Here is a 21,363-nt window from a genome sequence, read left to right as displayed (position 1 = left end):
GGACAACAACCGTATCATTTCCGCATGATGTGCTCTTTGTGTTCAAGGCATCTGATTGGTCTTCTCCCTAGGTTAGGAAGGAATCCAAAATCATCAACTCTCTCACTGAGGTGTCTGTTTTATTAATTGTGGTGAGATGGAATGGGCTTGCAGAGCGGAATTCACAGAGTTTTGATCAATTCCACAGTATTTCGTGTAGTGGTACTCAGCCAACTACGCCCACCCTTAGTGGAGCTACCCTGTCTCAGGTTTCAAGTGTAGGCCTTATAAACTATTAAAGTGCTGTTGATCAACTTTGTACTATCCATTACGTTCCAAACATTAGAATCTCTGTGAGTTTTCTCTTGTCCCAATAACGCTAACCAGGTATCAGAATCTCGGAGGAAGAGGATGGAAATGACAGCCAATCGGGCAGAGCCTGCATTGGGCTCTCAGTCTCATTACACTATGGGCATGGTAGCAAGACTTACCAAGCCCATTCAGATGGCAAGTTTTGTTTTTAAACACGGGTAGGGAGATGACAGACCAGAAATGTGACTATCAGAGCGAAAGCACCCTCTTTTGCATATTATGCCTGAACAACTTGTCATTCCTGTTATTTCTACACTCCAGAAACACCGGGACCACCAGTATTGGCAACTCCGAGGTGAGGAAATAACAGGAAGTCAGGGCCTTGGGCCTAAAGAGGATGCTGGGTCCAATTGTGGTAGTTCAGGCCTCTTACTCCTGCTGTCTGGGCGCCCGGCCTACTATGGGTCCTGAGCAACTGGGCCAAGCATACCTTCTGCACTTGGCTCTCAGTGGTAGCTGTGTTCAATCAGTCAAGGCTCCCTCGGGGGGGGGGTGGTGGGTGTAGACGCAGGTCAGTAAACATGACTCATAACTAAAAATGCAAACAATGCACACAATAAATCAATGTGCAGTCCAATACTCATGTTAAAGAAAAAATAAGTATTTTAATTATAACTCTAAATATGTAAAGGTATGTTACAATAAGAAATAATAACACACTAATGTCTAAGGTACTGCTGTACCGTTTGCAGCAAGTTCCCTAGGGCCCCAAAGGGCCAGTTTTGGTCGTACCTGGTCCAGCGGTATGGCAGTGTTCAGCAATACAGTGAGTGTCCTCTACGCAGGCGGTCCCAAGTCAGAATCCTGGACGGCGAAATTGGGCCACTAGCGGCGAACGCAACAGCACCAGGCCTACTGTGGGTTGTGAGCAAATGCACCAAGTATACCTTCTGCACTTGGCTCTCAGAGGTAGCTGTGGTCAATCAGTCAAGTCTCCCTCGGGGGGGGGCGGTGGGTGTATAAACAGGGCAGTGAAACTCAAAATGCAAACAGTGCACATAATAAATCAATGTCCAGTCCAATGCCCATGTTAAAGAAAAAATAAGTATTTTAATTATAACTCTGCACATGTAAAGGTATGTTACAGAAAAAAACAACACAATAGTGTCTATAGTGCTGCAGCACCATTTGCAGCAAGTTCCCTAGGGCCCCAAAGGGCTGGTTTTAGTCTTACCTGCTCCAGTGGTATAGTGCTCAGAAGAGCAGCGAGTGTCCCCTCAATAGGCGGTCCCAAGTCTGAATCCTGTATGGCGAAGTTGGGCCACTCGTGGGGAACACACCAGCACCAGGCATCGCAGGTTCTTTCTGTTAAGCAGCGCTGCCAGTCAGTTTCCAGTGATTGGAACTGTTCCTGCAGGGCGAACACAAAATGAAAGCTGCTCTTCCCCCAGAAGAGGGGCTAGGTGCGCTGGTGTGGTCCTCTGGCTCCAAACCGAAGCTCCAACGAGGGTGTGATGTCCTCAGCAGTGTCTCATTAACTTCGGGGACTTTGCCAAGTGCAGATAACAGCATGCTGGCTCAACCTGCTGGTCACAGCAGTTCTCCTCTGATCCGAACCCTGGCCAAAGTGGAACCGACAGCCCCTCCTGGCATACGGGGTTGCAGCATTAATCACAATCCAGGAGCAGACCCTCCTTATGCAATTGTCCTCACTATGGTGGACCCTCTTGGCATACTGAGTCATCGATTTCTGCATTTGCAAGCCCTGCACACCTGACCCAAACTCAGTTAACTAGTGACTCCCCTCTGGCATATTTGGTCCCCATGGTGCTGCTTTGTACTTCCCACCCAGTGTTTCTAATATGCCTCTTAATAATGCAGCCCTCTCCTGGCATACAAGAGTCCCAGAGTCGATATTGCACACAGGCAATGGCCCAATCAGTGCACAGCCTCAAACCTCGCTCAGAGAATCCTAGTGCAGGGTTCTCCACTGGACCTCGCTCCCTCCAACACTCTCCTCTCCCTCACAGGGCACACTGGTCTTGGCAAGCAGGCAGGCTATGGGTCTACTGGCTCCAGGGCAGGTGATCGTGGTGTCCTGGGTAATGTCCCCTCACCCAGAAGAGAGACAAGCAGGCATTTCCCCATGTCCTGGTCACATGCAGAAGTCTTGCATAGCTTCTTCTACTCACACAGCTCGTTTGGCTGCTTGACACATGGCAAATGTTTGGGAACTCAACCTCCCTTTCTTATAATCCTTTTCCAGACACTAAATGTGAATTTGAATCTGAGCCTTTAAATACTTCTCTTGTTCTTCTTCCCTCATGAAAGAAGTCTATCACAGCAAGCATGACTTTGAAGCTGATTGACCCACAACACAGTTCATGATACTGACCAGAGCTCACACCTGGATGCCAGCCAAAGTAATATGTGCATCAAAAGGTTAATCCCAGGCACCCAGCTCTACTCTTGAAGGTTCCTTTATCAATCCCAATCTCCCTTCCTGAGATGTGTCCAAGTCTCTTCCTTGTGATCTATCACTGAAGCAAAGATCTTTTTGAAATGCAACAGGAGTATCTTCCTTTTCCTTTCAGTGTGTCCAAATCCAGCTCAAGGGAAGGCAGCAATACTCAGATCTCTCGGGGGGGGGGGGGTACTCTTGTCCTCATGTGTTCACCAGGCAGGTCTGGGCTTCCCAAAATTTAGCCCAGGGTACTCCATGATATAATGCACCTTTGCAGGCACATTTACCCAATGTACACTCACAGCACACTTTCTGTCCTGCAGTGTTCCTCCATGCATTGTACCTTTACATGTACGCATGCTTTCAGCACACACACTCAGCCTGCCTTCACACAGTCAGTCTTTATACACTATTCAGTAATGAAGCTTTCTTATATTCACCCAGTGGGGGCTTATTTTAAAAAAAAACACACTTCCAGCACAAATACTCACTATGTGCGTGCTGAACAACACTTCACCCTTAACCCTTCATGCAGTGTACTTCATGCTAGCCCACATACACCCAACTAACATTCACTGCACAGCACTACATCTCTCATGCAAGGTATTCCTCTCGGACAGAAATACAACTAGTACATTTACTAACCAAACATGCACTCTACAGTATTGCTCCATCCCTGTATGGTACCCTTCCCAGGCACACATTTGACCAACACAGAATAACTATACTACTCCTGTACCGTGCATCACTCTACATCTACCTGATGTAGGCCAAGGGTGAGATAAGAACAGAACAGAGAAACTTTTTAAAAGGTGAATGAACCTGTAGGCCTTCATCCAGTTCTACGGGGTAAAAAGGCCCTGTTCACTACTACTGATCACTACACTGTATTCTGCCAGCACCATGCCCGTATTGCTTAACTCCTGCTGAAGGCAGTAGTCTTCCACCACTATAAGAATAGCACTTTGTGTGCCCAGACCAATATGACTGCATTCCATGAGACAGGCATATAACATGGTGCACATGTATGATCTGTGTCTGCCTATGACAAAAAAGTCAGCATTATTGACCCAGACAACAGTGCAGTGGGGCACTCATGGCAGGGGTATGCGCCTTTAACATGCAACAGATTACTCTGTCCCAAAACAGGGGTTTTAATAGGACACTAATGGTGGAGGCCTAACAGTGCGCCACTAATTTTCAAAATGCTCCATGCAGGTTTTTCATCACCACTCAGCAGATTTAATGTTAATAAACACCAAGTCATAGAAAGAGAAGAGCTGCTCTTTGCAGTAACAACACAACATAAGGAATATGAAAATTACGCTCAAAGCTAGTTTGCAGTCTCCAAGACTTTGATAGGCAAAATCGGAGCCTTTCCAATGCCAAAATAGCTATTGGGTATGTTCAAAACCCACATTGTGATTTGGTAACTTGTTACTGAATCGCAAAATAGGTTTGCGACTACATACCAAATTGCATATTAAAATGAGCATGTTTAGTGCTTCCTTTCCAATTTGTGTTTATTTATTGTATGTATCAATGGTTTGTGACCCCAATTGCCACTGCAATCCATTGATAGGTTACTGACACCGCAAAGTAGGTGTTAACCCTCCTGCAAATGGGAAGGGGTCCTTTTGGGACCCCTTCTCCTTTGTCAATGTTGCAAAAATACATTTTTAGGAGCAGACAGTGGTCCCTGTGACGACTACTTTTTGGTAGAAAAATATTTTTGACATTTTTCTTTTTTTAAATGCCTCCTGTTTTCCTTTAAGGATAATAGGCTACTTAAAAAAAATGCTTTCTTCAAAAGCAGTTGCAGACATGGTGGTCTGCAGAACCCAGGAGGCACCATCACTCGGATGGCAGTGCTTCATAGTGGCTCACAATTTACAACCTACCTCATGCATATTAATGAGGCAGGTCAGATTGCAACCCCCTATGAATTGCAATTTTGTGAACCAACATGTTTGAACACATGTAGCTGCACAAAAAAACAATGCAATCAGTAAAAGTTGTTGCGCAAGTTGCAACCACTTTTACCGAATGCATTGTAAGAACATAAGACCCACAGCAATACATTGCTGATGGAGCCACATAACAGAGAAACCATATGGAAATGGATAGCATCTCAGACATGTCTCAAATTCATTTTCACTTGTGGTTCAGGACTGTGAACACTCGGAATATGAACATGACCGTTTACGGAGTCACTATGACCAGTATACTGCTCTTACTTCAGATCATTTCTTTTGTTTCCTTTGATAGAATGAGGATCACCAGCGTCGGATGAAGGAGATGGAAGACCAATTTTACAAAGACATCAGTATCTACCAACAAACTATAGAACAGCAGGAGCATGCTGTTCGACTCCTGAAAGAAGATGTGGCCTGTCGCCTCCAAGAATACCAAGATCTGCTCAATGTTAAAATGGCTCTAGATATCGAGATTGCAACGTATCGCAAGCTCCTGGAGGGTGAGGAGATCAGGTAAATCTATGTGTTGGTAGCCAAAGGGTGCAGTGGAGATATGAATGCTTGTGGAAGGAGGAATGGGTGCTTTTGGTGTGGTCAGATGTAGAGTATGACGCTATCCTCCTCATGACAGAGAGGTTGTTTCCTAGCATTTTAGAATTTTCTCTGTAGTTTGATCCCTTTGATTGTACACTAAGTGTGGACATAAATGTCAATGATGCACGTGTACTTTCTGGTGTGTACTAGGGTGTTGGGTGTTGGCAGGGAAGTAAAACTTGGTCAGCGTAAGAGAAGGCTCTCAGTGAAAAATGGGAGCCAAGGGCTAGGGTGCTAATGTAAACGGTCTTTTGGATACCCAGCACTGATTCAGTGGGACTCAGATTCTAAGGCACACAACACTAGCAGTAGCACAGTAGAAGGTACTACTGTTACTTAGCCAGAGATTGCCGGTTCAAATATTGTGGTTTTGCATCTTGTTATTGAAGTCAACCCTGGGTGGTGAACTCCACTCTGCTCGCCGTTTTTGTGGAGTTTCCCGCACTCCGTGTTACGAGGAGCTCGCGGAGTTCTGAAAAATTCAGCTTCACGCAGCGGAGCAAAATTTTTTTCCTTGCTCGCGTTCACCAACGTCAAGTTGGCGAGCGGAAAAAATCCCCCTCCCGGGAGATTTTTCCTCGTTTGCGATTGCCAATATCAAGTTCGCAAGTGCGAACATGGAAAATAAACCTCCCCGGAATTTTTTCAACGCGGGGGGGTGTCCGGTTTTTCATTGCAAGTGGTCGTGTATGCTCACGACCACTCGCGTTGAGAAACTGCCTGTTCGCGTTGCGAAAGCTGCCGCTCGAGTATAAATCTATTTGAGCGGCAGAAAAGGTAAGCTTGCACAGTGCATGGTGCTGCTCTCAATGATTGCACAGTGCGGACAAGCAACCGACACTGTGCAATCACAGCAAACAGCATTTTTCTACTGTACTCCGCCGCTCGCGGAGCTCCAAGTAGTGTAAAAGAGGTTTTTTTGCACTTTGTGTTCCTACGCGTAGTGCAACTCCACGAACTCCAACCAGGGCTAATTGAAGTCCGGTTTGGTTAATGGTGGCAATCGTTGCAAGATGATATAATGTTCCAGTGCACCTATTAGTAAGTTTGTGCGAGGGTGAAAGTGCACATTCTCAGGGATGATAATAAATGAACACATGTTGGTAAAGGTGGTCTGTGGGCAGGGAAGTGAACACGGGTTCACATTGATGTAGGTGGGTTGATCAATCTTTGTGACAGACTGCCATTACACGTGGTGAAATATAAAAGAGTAGGATCAGATGAGTTTCACTGGGGGAACCTATCATGGTTATACTTATGTGGAGGGCTAACAGGGAGTGGATGCCAGGCCACCTAGGTGCATATGTTGGTGCAAGTGGGTTAATCAATCCTTGTGACAGACTGCTAGAGGGCGTGGTGAAGTATGTAAGAGTATAAGATCTGATGAGTATCACTGAGTGAACCTATGATGGGTATACTCATGTGGAGGAACTAACAACGAGTACATGTCACGCCACCTGGGTCCAGATTCCTTCACCCACATACCAGTATGTTTTATATAACCACTCATGTCCGGTCATTTTTCCCTATAGATTACTCAACTCTTCACCATCATCTGCCTTCATTCAAATCAAGACCACTGGTGAGTTCACTCTTTGGTAAATACAAAATGTCTTCACTTTTTAATCTTTATTTATGTCCGAAAACCCCTAGTGTCAGAATCATGAGGGGTCTGCCCATCAAGAGAGACCAGATCACTTTTCCATAGAGATATTATCTGATTTGGGGCTTGATTTAGAGACTGTCAGACAAGGTACTCCACCACTAACACTGTGCGCCAACTGACCGTGCACCCACTTTATTTATAAATAGGAGTATTGTCATGTTGGCAGTGCCCCACTAGCTCTGCTAGTTAAAACACTACACCAATGGCCTGACAAAATTGGGGCTGTTGGTGTAAGTACATCAGACTGTCCAGACGGTGAAAATAAATAAATAATGAACCCCCCCCCCCCCCCCCCCCCCCCCCACTCCATGGGAGAAAACTTCTGTGGTTTCAAAACTCCTGCTTTGGCAGTTTGCCATTGAAAACCTCAAAGTTTGTTGGTCAGCTGCATGCACCATTGGGTCTTCTCAGCAAGGTTCGAGTGCCTTCAGAGGAGCCACCATGGCGGCGCCTTCTTTCAATGCCAACTCATTTTCTCTGAGGACCCTGATCCAATTCCATCCCACCAGCCATAAGAACCAAATCCCTCATGCCTCATTCAACAAAGAACTCAAACACTTCCTATCTATTCAGTTACTCCATCCTTAGCCCACCAAAATTATGATCATCCTATATGACTGTATCAGACCACTGAAGAGTCTTTGAAAGAGCTGTTTCCTTCTTTCTCCAAACAACTCTTCTATATTGAATGTTCTGCCTCAACTCACAACTTTCTTAACAATTGTAAAGTGCTGTGATACTCTACTAGCTCCAGTTAGTGATATATGAAAACACAAATAAATAAATAAATAAATGCAGAGCTAATGTATGAGAACATTACATGGCACAAAACGTTGGCAATTATGGGTCATGTCTTGGGCCAGAGAACTGCGTTCTTTAGGAAACAGGTATAAATCATCCATTTCCAGCTGAGAGAATGGGAGTGGTTGGCCCTCAAGGGTTTCTGCCTTTCCCCAAGTTATAGTCCCAAAGAGTCAGCAATGAAAGAGTTTCATGACAAGTGACTACTGCAGAAACAAAAGTTGATGGACAGAATGCAGAACAATGTCATACATTCACCCCAGTAAAGAGATCTGGGCCTAAATCCATCATTTGTTTGCTACAATGCCATTCCAGTTTGAACCCAGCCATATGCGAATCAGTCTTGACGCTGTGCCTCATGGGAACAGTCCAGCTCAAACTGCCAAGCCAGGCCCTCCCTCGACTGGAAACAAGTATCCTAGGAACGGTTTCGGGGTTTCAGCCCTCATCAGCCAGGATAGCTTGACTTCAGTGGCATGGAGAGCACGGGACCCACGTCTGGGCATAAAACCGTCCCACTCGGGGTGACAAATGCAAAAACAACAATTGATGGACAGAATGCAGAACAATGTCATACATTCACCCCAGTACAGAGATCTGGGCCTGAATCCATCGTTTTTTTGCTCTCCATGCCATTCCAGTTGCTCTCCATGCCATTCCAGTTTGGACCCAGCCATATGCAAATCAGTCTTGACCCTGCGCCCAACGGGAACAGTCCAGCCCAAACTGCCAGGCCAGGTACAGGACTACATATTCATCGGAGACCTAAACTTCCACCTCGACAACCCCAGTGACTCCAACTCCTCCACCCTCCTGGACAACCTCGCCAACATTGGACTGAAACAGCTCATCACCACGTCTACCCACAAGGCAGGACATACCCTCGACCCCATCTTTGCAGGAGGAAACAACAACCACTTCAGCCACACCATGCAATCCCCATGGACAGACCACCACTGCGTACACTTCCTCATCAACAGACCTACACCGCCCAAACCTACCCCCGCCCTCCACAAAGAAACCGGAGCAAAGTCACTGACGAGCAGCTCAACTCCACCCTTAACCGCGATGCCCCCACCACCTTGACTTATGCCAACCTCGCAGCTAAAGAACTTCACAGACGGATCTCCAACTGCGCAGATGAGCCCGCAGCCCTGTGTAACCTCAACAGACACCACCTCAGGAAGGCCAACTGGTTCACCACCGACCTACAAGAATCCAGACACATCTGCAGACGTCTTGAGAAGAACTTGAGAAATAGCAAACCGCCAGAAGACCGCACCACCTACAAGAACGCCATTGCTGAATACCGCCAATGCATCAGATTCACCAAAAAGACCTTCATCCTGAACAAGATCCTCACCAATTCCACCAACTCCAAGGAACTTTTCAGCGTGATCCAGGAATTCACCAAGCTCCCCAGCGAAACCACGGACATCACCCCATTCCAGGCCCTCTGCAACAAGCTTATTTCCTATTTCCATCTAAAAATCAAGGGCCTCTATGATGTTGCGGGGATTTTGCTCATGCACAGAACTATGCACAGGAAACCAGGAGCTCAGTGAATTGTGGTGTACCAAAAAACTCACCTCAGTACCCAGGACCCCTATCCGACTAGCATCAGTGTCTCATTAGCTCTCCGTCCTTTAGCAAAGCTATTAATGATTAGACAACACAGAACAAGTGACTTAGGGTACTCTCAGAAATGGTGGGAATCAAGAACACTCTTTCGTTTTTATTCTCATACCAGTCCACAACGTGAGTAATCAGAGACACAGAAAAGTTTAAAATGTTTATTTTTAACTACGTACTCTAATATGCAGTATTTTGGCTAACATAAGCAGGCATATGGTTGGAAATAATACAATCAGCATTGCTACAATTCCATAAAACACAAAGGGAGAAATCATGTTACAATATAGCACCTTGTGAACCACCCTCCCCTGCTAGGAACTAGGTTTTATAACAATAGACGGTCTCTTAGGCCTGAATGGGGAACCCCATACCTCCAAGATCAGCAGAGGTGAATCATATCTCAGGATCAGCAAAGTTCCCTGTCTCTGGAAAGGTTTTTTCCCCAAGTGCTCAAATCATGCATGCAGTGCAATATTAAAGGCACTAGAATTTCAGTTGGTTGCAGCTGTGTGCGTGTTCTGTCTAGAGTGTGGGCCGATCAACCTGAATTACAGCATACATTGTTATTATGAACTTGAAGAACTCTCACGCAGTGTACAGACTAAGGTCGCGGTGTAAATTTAGGGATGTGAAAAACAGACCGTTCTCATGCGAGGAAAATCAAGCAGTTTAACTTACAACATCATTTACATTTAGTGTTGTGTGCAAAAGCTGCAAAGTGGCAAAATGGCGTTTACATTTCTAATAAGGTTATGCTAACTTAGCAATGTGTTCAAGCAGAGCCCTGTCTTCACTACAATGACAACTTCAACAAACAGTCACCTGACTCCGAACCCACCTCTCACTCCAGCATCCCCATCCAGCCCACCAACTCCTCCTGGACCCTAGTCACCACCAAAGACACCACCTCAACCATGAATGGCATCCACTTAGGAGCTCCCACGGATCCATGTTCCCCGCACATCTTCCACAGAGCCGCCACAATCCCGGAACTACGACACACCATCAATGCCACCTTCAAGACTGGCATCTTTCCCGATGGCTGGAAACACTCAGAAGTCATACCCCTTCTCAAAAAACCCTCAGCAGATCCCACGGACCTCAAAAACGACTGACCCATCTCCCTCCTCCCCTTCATGGCCAAAGTCACGTAGAAGACCGTCAATGCCCAACTAACAAAATTCATCGAAGAAAAGGCCATCCTCGACCCCTTCCAATCCGGATTCTGCAGCAACCACAGCACCGAGACCCGCCCTACTTGCTGCCACAGACGACATTCGCACCCTACTCGACCAAGGGTACACTGTGGCTATGATCCTACCCGACCTCTCTGCAGCATTCAACACCGTCTCCCACCGCACATTCACCGCTAGACTCCACAACTCCGACATACGGGGAACGGGCCTTGACTGGGTCCACTCCTTCCTCACCAGCAGAACCCAAAGACGATCCTTTCTCTCCGAACCCACGGAAATCAACCGTGGAGTACCCCAAGGATCGTCACTCAGTCCCACGCTCTTCAACGTCTACATGGCCCCCCTCACCGCCATTGTCAGACAGCACAGACTCAACATAGTATCCTATGCTGATGACACCCTGCTCATCCTCTCCCTCACCAAGGACCCCATCACCACCAACTCAACTTCCAGGAAGGAAGGAAGGAAGGACGTCACATCCTTTATAAGCAGCAGCTGCCTGAAGCTCAACTCAGACAAGACAGAAGTCCTCATCCTCGGACCCTTCCCCTCAGCATGGGACAGCACCTGGTGACCCACCGCCCTCAGCAACCCTCCCACCCCCATGGACCATGCCCGAAACCTCAGCATCGTACTCGACTCCTCCCTCTCCATGACCCGACAGGTCAACATTGTCACCTCCAGCTGCTTCAACACCCTCCGCATATTCCAAAAGATCTGTAAATGGATGCCCCCCGAATCGATAAAGACCGTCACCCATGCACTCATAACCAGCAGACTGGACTACGGCAATGACCTCTACGCCGGGATCAACAAGTCTCTGCTCCGCAAACTCCAGTCAATACAGAACACCACAGCCAGACTCGTCCTTGACATCCCTCAACACAAACAAATCACCCAACACCTTCAGAACCTCCTCTGGCTCCCCATTGAGAAGAGAATAACTTTCAAGGTACTCACCCACACCTATAAATGCCTCCACAACACCGGACCCCAATACCCCAATGAGAGAATCTCTTTCCACGTACCCAAGAGAAATCTCCGATCCGCCGACCTCGCCCTCACCAACACTCCAGGCATCTGCAGAGCCAAAGCAAGTGGAAAAGCCTTCTCCTACATTGCGGCCAAGACCTGGAATGAGCTCCCGATCTACATTATACGGTCCCCCTCTCTGAACATCTTCAAGAAGACAATCAAGTCCTGGCTCTTCCACTGAATGGAGCTGCTCACCTCCCTCCCCCCAGTGCCTTTAGACCCTCATGGGTGAGTAGCGTGCTGTAGAATCCCCTCATTGATTATTTGATTGATTGATAGACAAGGTATTCATGAATCAATTTTAACCCGTCTTGATCGTTTTATCTAAATTTGCTTAACTGTCCACTTTTTGTCTTCTCCTTACACTCACGCTGAGGGTGCTGGTAAATGGAGAGGGAGGTCACAGGTGCACTCCCATGTTTAAGAATACAGGACGACAATCGGAACTTTGCATGCATACTCGCCTGCAGGTAAGAAATGAAAACTAATAAGCACCAACAACAGGATTAGCAAGGCAATATAGTAAACCCACAAATTAACGGCGGAATTTTCCCTGTTACTTTCACTTTATATATGTACATTACCTGATATGGGAGCACATTAAGGAGAAGACAAAAAGTGGACAGTTACACAAATTTAGATAAAACGATCAAGACGGGTAAGAATTGATTCATAAACACCATTTGAGGTGATTTTAACTTAAATGGCATAATAAATGAAAGCTATAATTAGGTGAGAATATTTACAGACGAACAACAAACTAAGAGTTCCAAACCCAACTAGAACTGCACCAGGACAGAAGTAGAACCGGCAGCCAGGTAGGTTTATATTAACAAGGGGAGTTACTACGTGCAGTTTTGTATCATAGATGCTATATCAGAGTTGCTGATATTTTTGCAATATATATATAATACAGGCTGAATATTTCGAGTTGACAATAAATGAAGAAGGTAGGTGGAATTTGAAAATACCACCACTTTCGAGAATCAATTTCATGAATAGAATCACAAAAAATAAATACGCTTAGTGGGACTTTAGATTCTTGACAAGCCCAATCTCACTAATTTCCATGAGTTGGAACAATGCTGTATGTATAAAATAATGAAGTTATCATTCCGACAAACAAATGATTATTTAATTGTTTTAAGAACTGCTTGGCATGGGTTTCCACATGGTAACATCACATAATGTGACCTAAGAACAACACTATGTTACAGCTTCAGTGAGGCTGTGTTGTGTAAGCACACTGCAACCAGAATGAAATGAAAACATAGGGAGAATGTATGCCACTGTAAAGCTTTGGTACCAGCTGAAACAGAATGCAACCACATCACCAATTAATAAAGCCCTCTGGACAGAATTAGAAGATAACAGAAAATCCCCCTATAATCAATATCTAAATAAATCCTTGTCTATAACCTGTACAAATGATTTATGGAATAAAAACCTGCCATACCAGTCCTTTAAACGAACAATAAATAAAGTAGCAAAAACTCACTCACTACTAATAGACAAAAACATTTTCTGGACAAGGTCGCATGCCTGGATGGGGATCAACAATTAAAAGGCACTTGCACCAGCCCATTTTATGAACACAGCATTTTCTGTTCACTTGAAAAAACAATTAATGGCTATACGCTTCAGAAAATTACCAACAATAGCGGATCAGCCTCTATGGGTATACAAAGGGCCAACATCAAGGCGACTGCGGTTATCATAAAGAAGACTTCATTCATGTAATTCGTATATGCAATCAACTCCATAATGCTCAAGCCACTCTTCTCAGACGCACTTTTAAAGATAGAGGCATCAGGTCCTGTAGAGCTGCAATAATAGCATGTTTAAATCCATCGGACACACTATTAAACTGTAAATTTCTCAAAGTTTTTGCACAGGCACACAAAAGTTCGTTATTAGGACTGACCTCAGTTGAGGATCAATAATGTGGTAAAAAATGTGTTGAATAATGAAATCCTACCATTTTCTTTGTTTTAACTTTTTCATTGATGTGATGTGACTGTTTCCTTTTTATTGTTTTAACTTCTATTTTTTATACGTGTCTATATTGTCAAGGTTTTAATTGACCAAACAATAAAAATGTACTTACCTAGATGGCAACCAGAATGGTGGTGTTAGTCCTTACATGACGAAACACGTGTTGGCTAAATGAAGAAAGAAAAAAACAACAACCAAGATTAACCATGAATGTTTTGAAATAATTTATGAAAACAATGCTTGCATATGATTGTGTGCTCAGGTTTTTGGCTAAATACATTCAGGTTTCAGTACAGAACCTATCACACCAACAAAAAAGATTCAAAAAGGGCTTATAGTATAGTTTATGAAATTCCACAATTACGCAAATGAAGTCAATTAAGGTTCTTTTAATCTCAAAGGCTTTCCCTCAGTCCAGCCAACACGTGTTTCGTCGCTTGGGCGGAAACCCACGACTTCATCAGGGCTGGGAAAAGATACAATACAAAAGATATATTGGAGTTGCGAGATACAATTATCTCATGATCATCAAATATACATTAGGTCATCTCATATACATGAAAGCAAGTAGGAGATTACATTAGTCATGTATATTTTCATGCAATATAATGCCATACATTGGGGGAGGAAAAGAGGGGGGTATGGGAGTATAGGTCATCTCCCATAGAGAAACGGCTGGAGAGATCTCAAATTAGAGCGATGAAAGGAAAGGAGAAAAACCCCACAGTTCGTGATAGTTCCACTAGCATATATTGTGCTAAGATAGAATAAAGTCAATTGATTTGTGCTCACCCCAGTTATCGTCAACCTGATTTGTGAGTATTTTCGTGATTAATGGTGCCGGGTCATTTAAATCATTCCAGTTCGTGTATTAGAATAGGTGCTCTCAGTCAGTAAGATGCTGAGTAAATGAGTACTCAGGCTTACCTGATATCAATTTCTTCTGGACTTATGTGCCTAAAATGACCAATTTATAAAGGATATTGAGTTCCCTGCCTGGTCCACATAATATCTCACATTTATACCAATATTATATTCTCGAACCGTGCCAGTAATAAAGGACATACCTTCTGGCTGGTTATATTTCCGGCCCAGCCTTATGTGGCGTGGGCAATCCTTTCTTGTTGGATCTTGGTCTGTGTTAATGCGGACGCTAAAATTACAAGAACAAATATATTTTATACTAGTCCAGTCTATTGAGGCAACATTTATTTGGTTTACGTCTTGCCAATGTGAGGTATGGAGCTTACCTTCAGAACGGTAACTCTTAATGTTCTCCGTATATCGGTAATATTGGTATGATTCCGGATATATACATACACAATAGTAGTGTCCTTCCTCCAGTGTTATTAATGGAGTGAAGTCGCTTCCCGCTGCCAAATCAAAATACAGGCTCGCGTTAGTCTGATTCCTATTTAGAATAACTCAGTCGCAATTGTAATCAGGCTGTGCCTGACGGACCCATAGCGTGTGCTGTCCTTACCTCCCAATATTGTGGAGTCCCGGGGCGGCAGAATCCCTTCCGTGTAGCGCGCGGTCATCCGTATTTTGGAAGTCATCCTGATTATAAGTTCATCCATAATCTATTTGCACAGTAATAATTGTTTCATATTAGAAAGTTGTGTGACATTGACAATCTTAGCATATTAATACATTATGTTTAAACCTATAGTGAGAGGGTACATTTAGATGTGTGATGGTAAAATCATTTTATACAATTCAGTTGTGCTTAACACATCTATCTAAGAAATGCTTTAAATTGTCAGTATAATATTCCAATTTATTCACCCAGGTAGTAATGCAGTTCCTGATCTGAGTTCATGCCGTACTCTACCGCACGCATAGTTAAAATCCATGACGCTTCCCTGCGTCTCAAGGCCAATTCCCTATTACCTCCTCTCGGATCATTTTTCACCTGATCTATTGCGCAGAAGCTAATTGTTTTGTATTTACCTTGTTTGGGACATTGGTTCACATGCGTGGCAGTATTGTATCTTGTGTCTTGGTGTTTGATGGCTCTTACATGTTCAAAAATCCTATCCTTTAGCATTCTTATGGTGCTACCTATGTAGAAACTGCCACAAATGCATTTAATCATGTAGACTACAAAACAGCTATTGCAATTAAGTAGTTGTTTGATCACAAATTCCCTTCCCATGTAGTTGTGAAGGGAATTTGTGATCAAACAACTACTTAATTGCAATAGCTGTTTTGTAACACCAAGACACAAGATACAATACTGCCACGCATGTGAACCAATGTCCCAAACAAGGTAAATGTCATCCTGATTATAAGTTCATCCATAATCTATTTGCACAGTAATAATTGTTTCATATTAGAAAGTTGTGTGACATTGACAATCTTAGCATATTAATACATTATGTTTAAACCTATAGTGAGAGGGTTCATTTAGATGTGTGATGGTAAAATCATTTTATACAATTCAGTTGTGCTTAACACATCTATCTAAGAAATGCTTTAAATTGTCAGTATAATATTCCAATTTATTCACCCAGGTAGTAATGCAGTTCCTGATCTGAGTTCCTGCCGTACTCTACCGCACGCATAGTTAAAATCCGGTTTTGTCTCAGGGAGTATAGCCCTCCAGTGGGCATAGTATTCGCAATTTGACATTTTAATTGATAATTAAACAACCAGGGTATAGCCCTCCAGTGGGCATTTCTACATGGGCATGATATTCGCAATTCAACATGTTAATTAAACAAACAATTGAGCAAAGTATTGTCAAATTGCGAATACTATGCCCACTGGAGGGCTATACTCCCTGAGACAAAACCGGTTATAGAACCAACATCGGCAGAGGGGGACTATTAATGAATAGATCACCCCAACCAATCTGCCAGTCACTTAGCAATTACCATAATCACAATGCCCTCATAACTGGTCATCTTGAATAAGTATTATATACACTAAAACAAGACTAAACTACGAGTCCCAGAATTCCAAGCATGCAAGTCATGTAACATGTGACAAGGGGGCGTGTCTAATTATGTTGTTTGTTGGTTCCATATAACTGTTGAGCTACACACAGTACACTGACCGTGATCAAGACAGCGGACGCTGTCGAAACGCGTTGGTTGCTATATTGTTTTATGACCCCCGATGGATTGATGAATTAAATTGAAAAATTGCACCAGATGAACGATTATTGCCTGTTTCTTTCTGCGACTCCACTCTCCCCTCTGGGGAAACCCTGTTGAATTCATAGCGGTCTGGCTCGACCGCAGGAGTAACGCGACCAGAACCAAGCAGCGCCTAACGGAGGGAAAAGGGAGCCAAGTGTTGTGCATGGATTGTCCCCCGAGGTGCTCGCCGGTAATTGGAAATCCTTAACGCAGTGACTCACCCGGCACCGCGCGATCGGCGGAAGAAGGCATCCGAGCTTCAGCCGCGGAGGGATGACTCCAAGGTAAGAAGTGTCCGGTTGCTGGAGTACGCTGATTAAACCTGTGCCGCTGGTATGTTTGGTAAAATGCAACTGAATTCATGAGACACACTGAAGCGTAAACCGGCTATCTGGTGCTCGAGCTTTCAGAACTGTTTAATTAAATTGCCCGATATCTCTGAGACTGCTACTGTATGCTGACGAAGGAGTCAGGTATCAAAAACTGTGGGCAAGAGCAATAAACAGGAAACGCTTGAGCAGAAACAGGCTCGTTCTTCTACAAACAAAGTTGAATTACTGTGTATCCACTATAGGGGGATCTAAACAAAGGAGAAAGGAATCATGGACAGGCGGGAAGCTAAAAGGAAGGAACTAATCACTACTATGTTTGACAAAAGCAACACAAATAAGCCTATTGAAAGTAATAAGGACCAAGGAAAAAACGACACGAAGGAAAAACTACGTCTTTGGGAAAAATTGAACAAAAAAGAGATAAATAAATCATGGGAACTGATCTCTTTACAAAAATACCTGGAAGTTGAAAGAGTGCCCCGTGGTTTACGCATATTGATAATGCCGAGCCAACAGGATGTAACAAATGACCTACTCCAGGAGTGGGGGGAACACACTATAAACTCCTCATTAGGTCTGATAAAAATACTGGTAAAACACATTGAGGTAGCACTGGAAAAGGTAAAAGAGGAATTAAGAGCACTGGAAACAGAACTTGAAGGCTTAAAACTCAATACCGAAATGACCAAATTTAAAGAGGACCTAAACAAACAAATAGAAAAACATGAGGAGGAAGTGAGAATAAGAAAGCAAACCAAATTTGAAAGGGATGCCAACGATTATGCACAAGGTCGCATATTTACATACGCCAGAAAATACGACCCCTTTAGACCACCAAGAACAAATCTAGCGAGTTCATCATCCAGCATGGCATCACTAACATCAGCTGACCTCAGTGAGGAAGAAGCCAATCTGGACCCCCAACAAAAAGTTTTTTTAGGGGATATGCGCCTAGTCCTGTCGCAACGACAATGGGAATACAGCCACGGGGCGCAAAGAAATACACGTGGCCGAGCAAGGGGAAGAGGAAGAACATGGCAACCAAGATTCTCAAAACCCACACCAGGAGGGGCCGCAGGCGAAACCACTACAAACGAAAAAGTTGCCACAGAAACCAGACTGATGAAACAAAAGAGGGGGAAATGAATGAGGAATTGCAAATAATCAACCTCTCGGGAACGGAAATCTCAGACGCTGAAACTTCTTTACTAAAGAAGGGAATAAACTTTTGCCCTACCGCACACATAGATATAGCTCAGACACGGATTGACCTATACTTGTATATCCGAAAAATCAAGCTGGCAAAATTCTTCACGGAAAGGGAAAACAAACCCAAAATACCGAAAAATCAACCCAAACCAATATCTACTTTATTGGCCAAGGAATCTGAAGCATACCTAACGGTACTAAACTTAAATGCGGAAGAGGGCACGGATATCCATCTGGAGTCAGCCATAACACAACTGGGAGCAGGCACTAGTGGCTTAAAAGCTAAATCCAAATTCTACCCCCAACTTACACCGGGCAACAAAATAGACTTATTCCAGGAGGCGGTCATTCATGACCTATATACAATCAACATTAAAACCAACAACAATGATAATCTCTCTAAAAGTGAAAGACGGGCTCTGGCATTACTCAAAACCAACTCAAATTTTGAAATAAAAATGGCCGATAAGGGCGGGAACATCGTCCTATGGGATCGCCAATTATACATTGAGGAAGCCTTGACCCAATTGAATAACCCACACTATTATGAGAAACTGGACAGAAATCCAACAGATGACACAAAGAGGGTTTTGGATGGAAAAATAAGACAATGGGAAAATGCATCATTACTAGACTCAGATGAGAAAAAATACTTAACTGTCGACTTCCCAAAAACAGCAACAATATATTTCCTACCCAAGATCCACAAAAATGCCACGAAGCCACCAGGGAGACCTATAGTGTCGGCAAATGGTTCCTTCCTGGAACCGCTGTCTAACTTTATTGACTTTTTTCTAAATCCTCATGTAAAACAGCTGAAATCCTACATCAGGGACACCACCGACTTTTTGTGTAACCTCAAGCTCATAACTTGGCAGCCGGAATTCATAATGATCACACTGGATGTGATTTCATTATATACAAACATTGATAACGAGATGGGTCTAAATGCTTGCAAACATGTCTTTAAGGAACGCAACATACATTACCTGAATCATAACAACATGCTGACGGAGATGATTCAATATCTGTTACATAACAACATCTTCTTGTTTGGGGACTCTGTATACAGGCAAAAAAACGGAGCAGCTATGGGTTTCTCCTTTAGCCCAAATTACGCCTGCACTGCCATGGGATGGTGGGAAGGGACAGTGGCCTGGAATGCAAAATTACAAACATTCACGCAGCACATCATAATCTGGAAGAGATTTATCGATGACTTGTTTTTGATATGGAACGGTGGGGAGGAAAAATTTCTTGAGTATTTTGAAATACTGAACTCGAGTACACCCGGCATAACATTTACTCACAACATCAGTCCAAATAAAGCAATCTTTTTGGACACTGAAGTATATATCAAAAACAATAAAATGGAGACCACCTTGCATCGAAAAAGTACAGCCACAAACGCCACACTAGAAGCCACCAGTTTCCACCAGCAGTCCCTAATATCAAGTATCCCCTACGGGGAATTCCTTCGACTTAGAAGAATCTGCAGCGAAGAAGGGGAATGGCAAAAACAAAGTAAAAACTCTGCAATGCGTTTCCAAAAGAGACAATACAATCAACATACAATAAGACACTGTTGGGAAAGAGCAAATAAGACCTCAAGACCGGACAGCCTAAAACCAAAGGAAATCCCCACTCAAATGGAGGAGGAGCCAATCAGGCTAATCACAACGTACAGTAGGGAAACAAAACAACTAAATCAAATCTTGAAGAAAAATTGGAAGATTCTACAGCTGGACCCTATTATAGGCAAAAGGATGGGTAAACACCTGACAGTGACTTACAGGAGGGCCAAAAACCTCCAGGACCAATTGGTTCACAGCCATTTCCAGTCAACAGTGAAAAAGAAAAATTGGCTACAAACAAAGGGATTCGTGAAGTGCTACCATTGTAAAGCCTGTGAAATTGCCAAACCCACCCAGGAAATAACTATGCCTGACAAAAAAATCTGGAAAATCAATGAATGTATAACTTGTAACAGCAGATACACGGTATACATGATTGAATGCCCGTGTAAACTAAGGTATATCGGAAGCACAATTTGCGAATTAAAAAAACGTATCCTTGAGCATGTCCGTGCAACTGTGCATAAAGACAGAAGCAACGCAGTTGCTAAACACATGGAGTCAGATCATAATGGAGACTGGAAGCAATTGCGTTTCTGGGGCATTGAGACACTGAATCCATCACCCAGAGGAGGACACAATGAAAAACAGCTACGACGCAAGGAATCTAAACATATCCTTGGTTTCAGAACCATGACCCCATTAGGGTTAAATCAATCGGAGGAGCTTTACATACACTTATAAATGGACTAAATTGACTTCCGAAAATTCCCGCCTGTCATGTACCATATTTTAATGAGATTTGTCCCAGTTTTATTAATTTTTCATTCCCCACCAGTTTTCACCCTTGTTTTGAGCTCACTCAGGAAAGTACATAATTAGTAGCAATAGATGATGACATGTAGAAAGGCCCACTGGAGGGCTATACTTTGCTCAATTGTTTGTTTAATTAACATGTTGAATTGCGAATATCATGCCCATGTAGAAATGCCCACTGGAGGGCTATACCCTGGTTGTTTAATTATCAATTAAAATGTCAAATTGCGAATACTATGCCCACTGGAGGGCTATACTCCCTGAGACAAAACCGGTTATAGAACCAACATCGGCAGAGGGGGACTATTAATGAATAGATCACCCCAACCAATCTGCCAATCACTTAGCAATTACCATAATCACAATGCCCTCATAACTGGTCATCTTGAATAAGTATTATATACACTAAAACAAGACTAAACTACGAGTCCCAGAATTCCAAGCATGCAAGTCATGTAACATGTGACAAGGGGGCGTGTCTAATTATGTTGTTTGTTGGTTCCATATAACTGTTGAGCTACACACAGTACACTGACCGTGATCAAGACAGCGGACGCTGTCGAAACGCGTTGGTTGCTATATTGTTTTATGACCCCCGATGGATTGATGAATTAAATTGAAAAATTGCACCAG

The 21,363-nt window shown here is 43.7% G+C and overlaps 1 protein-coding gene across 1 annotated transcript in view; it reads left to right on the top strand.

The window, feature by feature from the left end:
• Positions 1-21,363, top strand: part of LOC147748201 (uncharacterized) — a 334,565-nt gene that overhangs the window by 264,236 nt on the left and 48,966 nt on the right. Inside the window, exons 6-7 of the mRNA XM_086959115.1 lie at positions 5,024-5,244; positions 6,858-6,907. Coding sequence (XP_086815241.1) covers positions 5,024-5,244; positions 6,858-6,907 — 271 coding nt within the window. The remainder of the gene's footprint in view (positions 1-5,023; positions 5,245-6,857; positions 6,908-21,363) is intronic.

Source organism: Lissotriton vulgaris, chromosome 1_1 (genome assembly GCF_964263255.1).
Source record: "Lissotriton vulgaris chromosome 1_1, aLisVul1.2, whole genome shotgun sequence".
NCBI classification, from domain to species: Eukaryota; Metazoa; Chordata; class Amphibia; order Caudata; family Salamandridae; genus Lissotriton; species Lissotriton vulgaris.
This window is presented reverse-complemented; position numbering and strand designations above follow the sequence as displayed.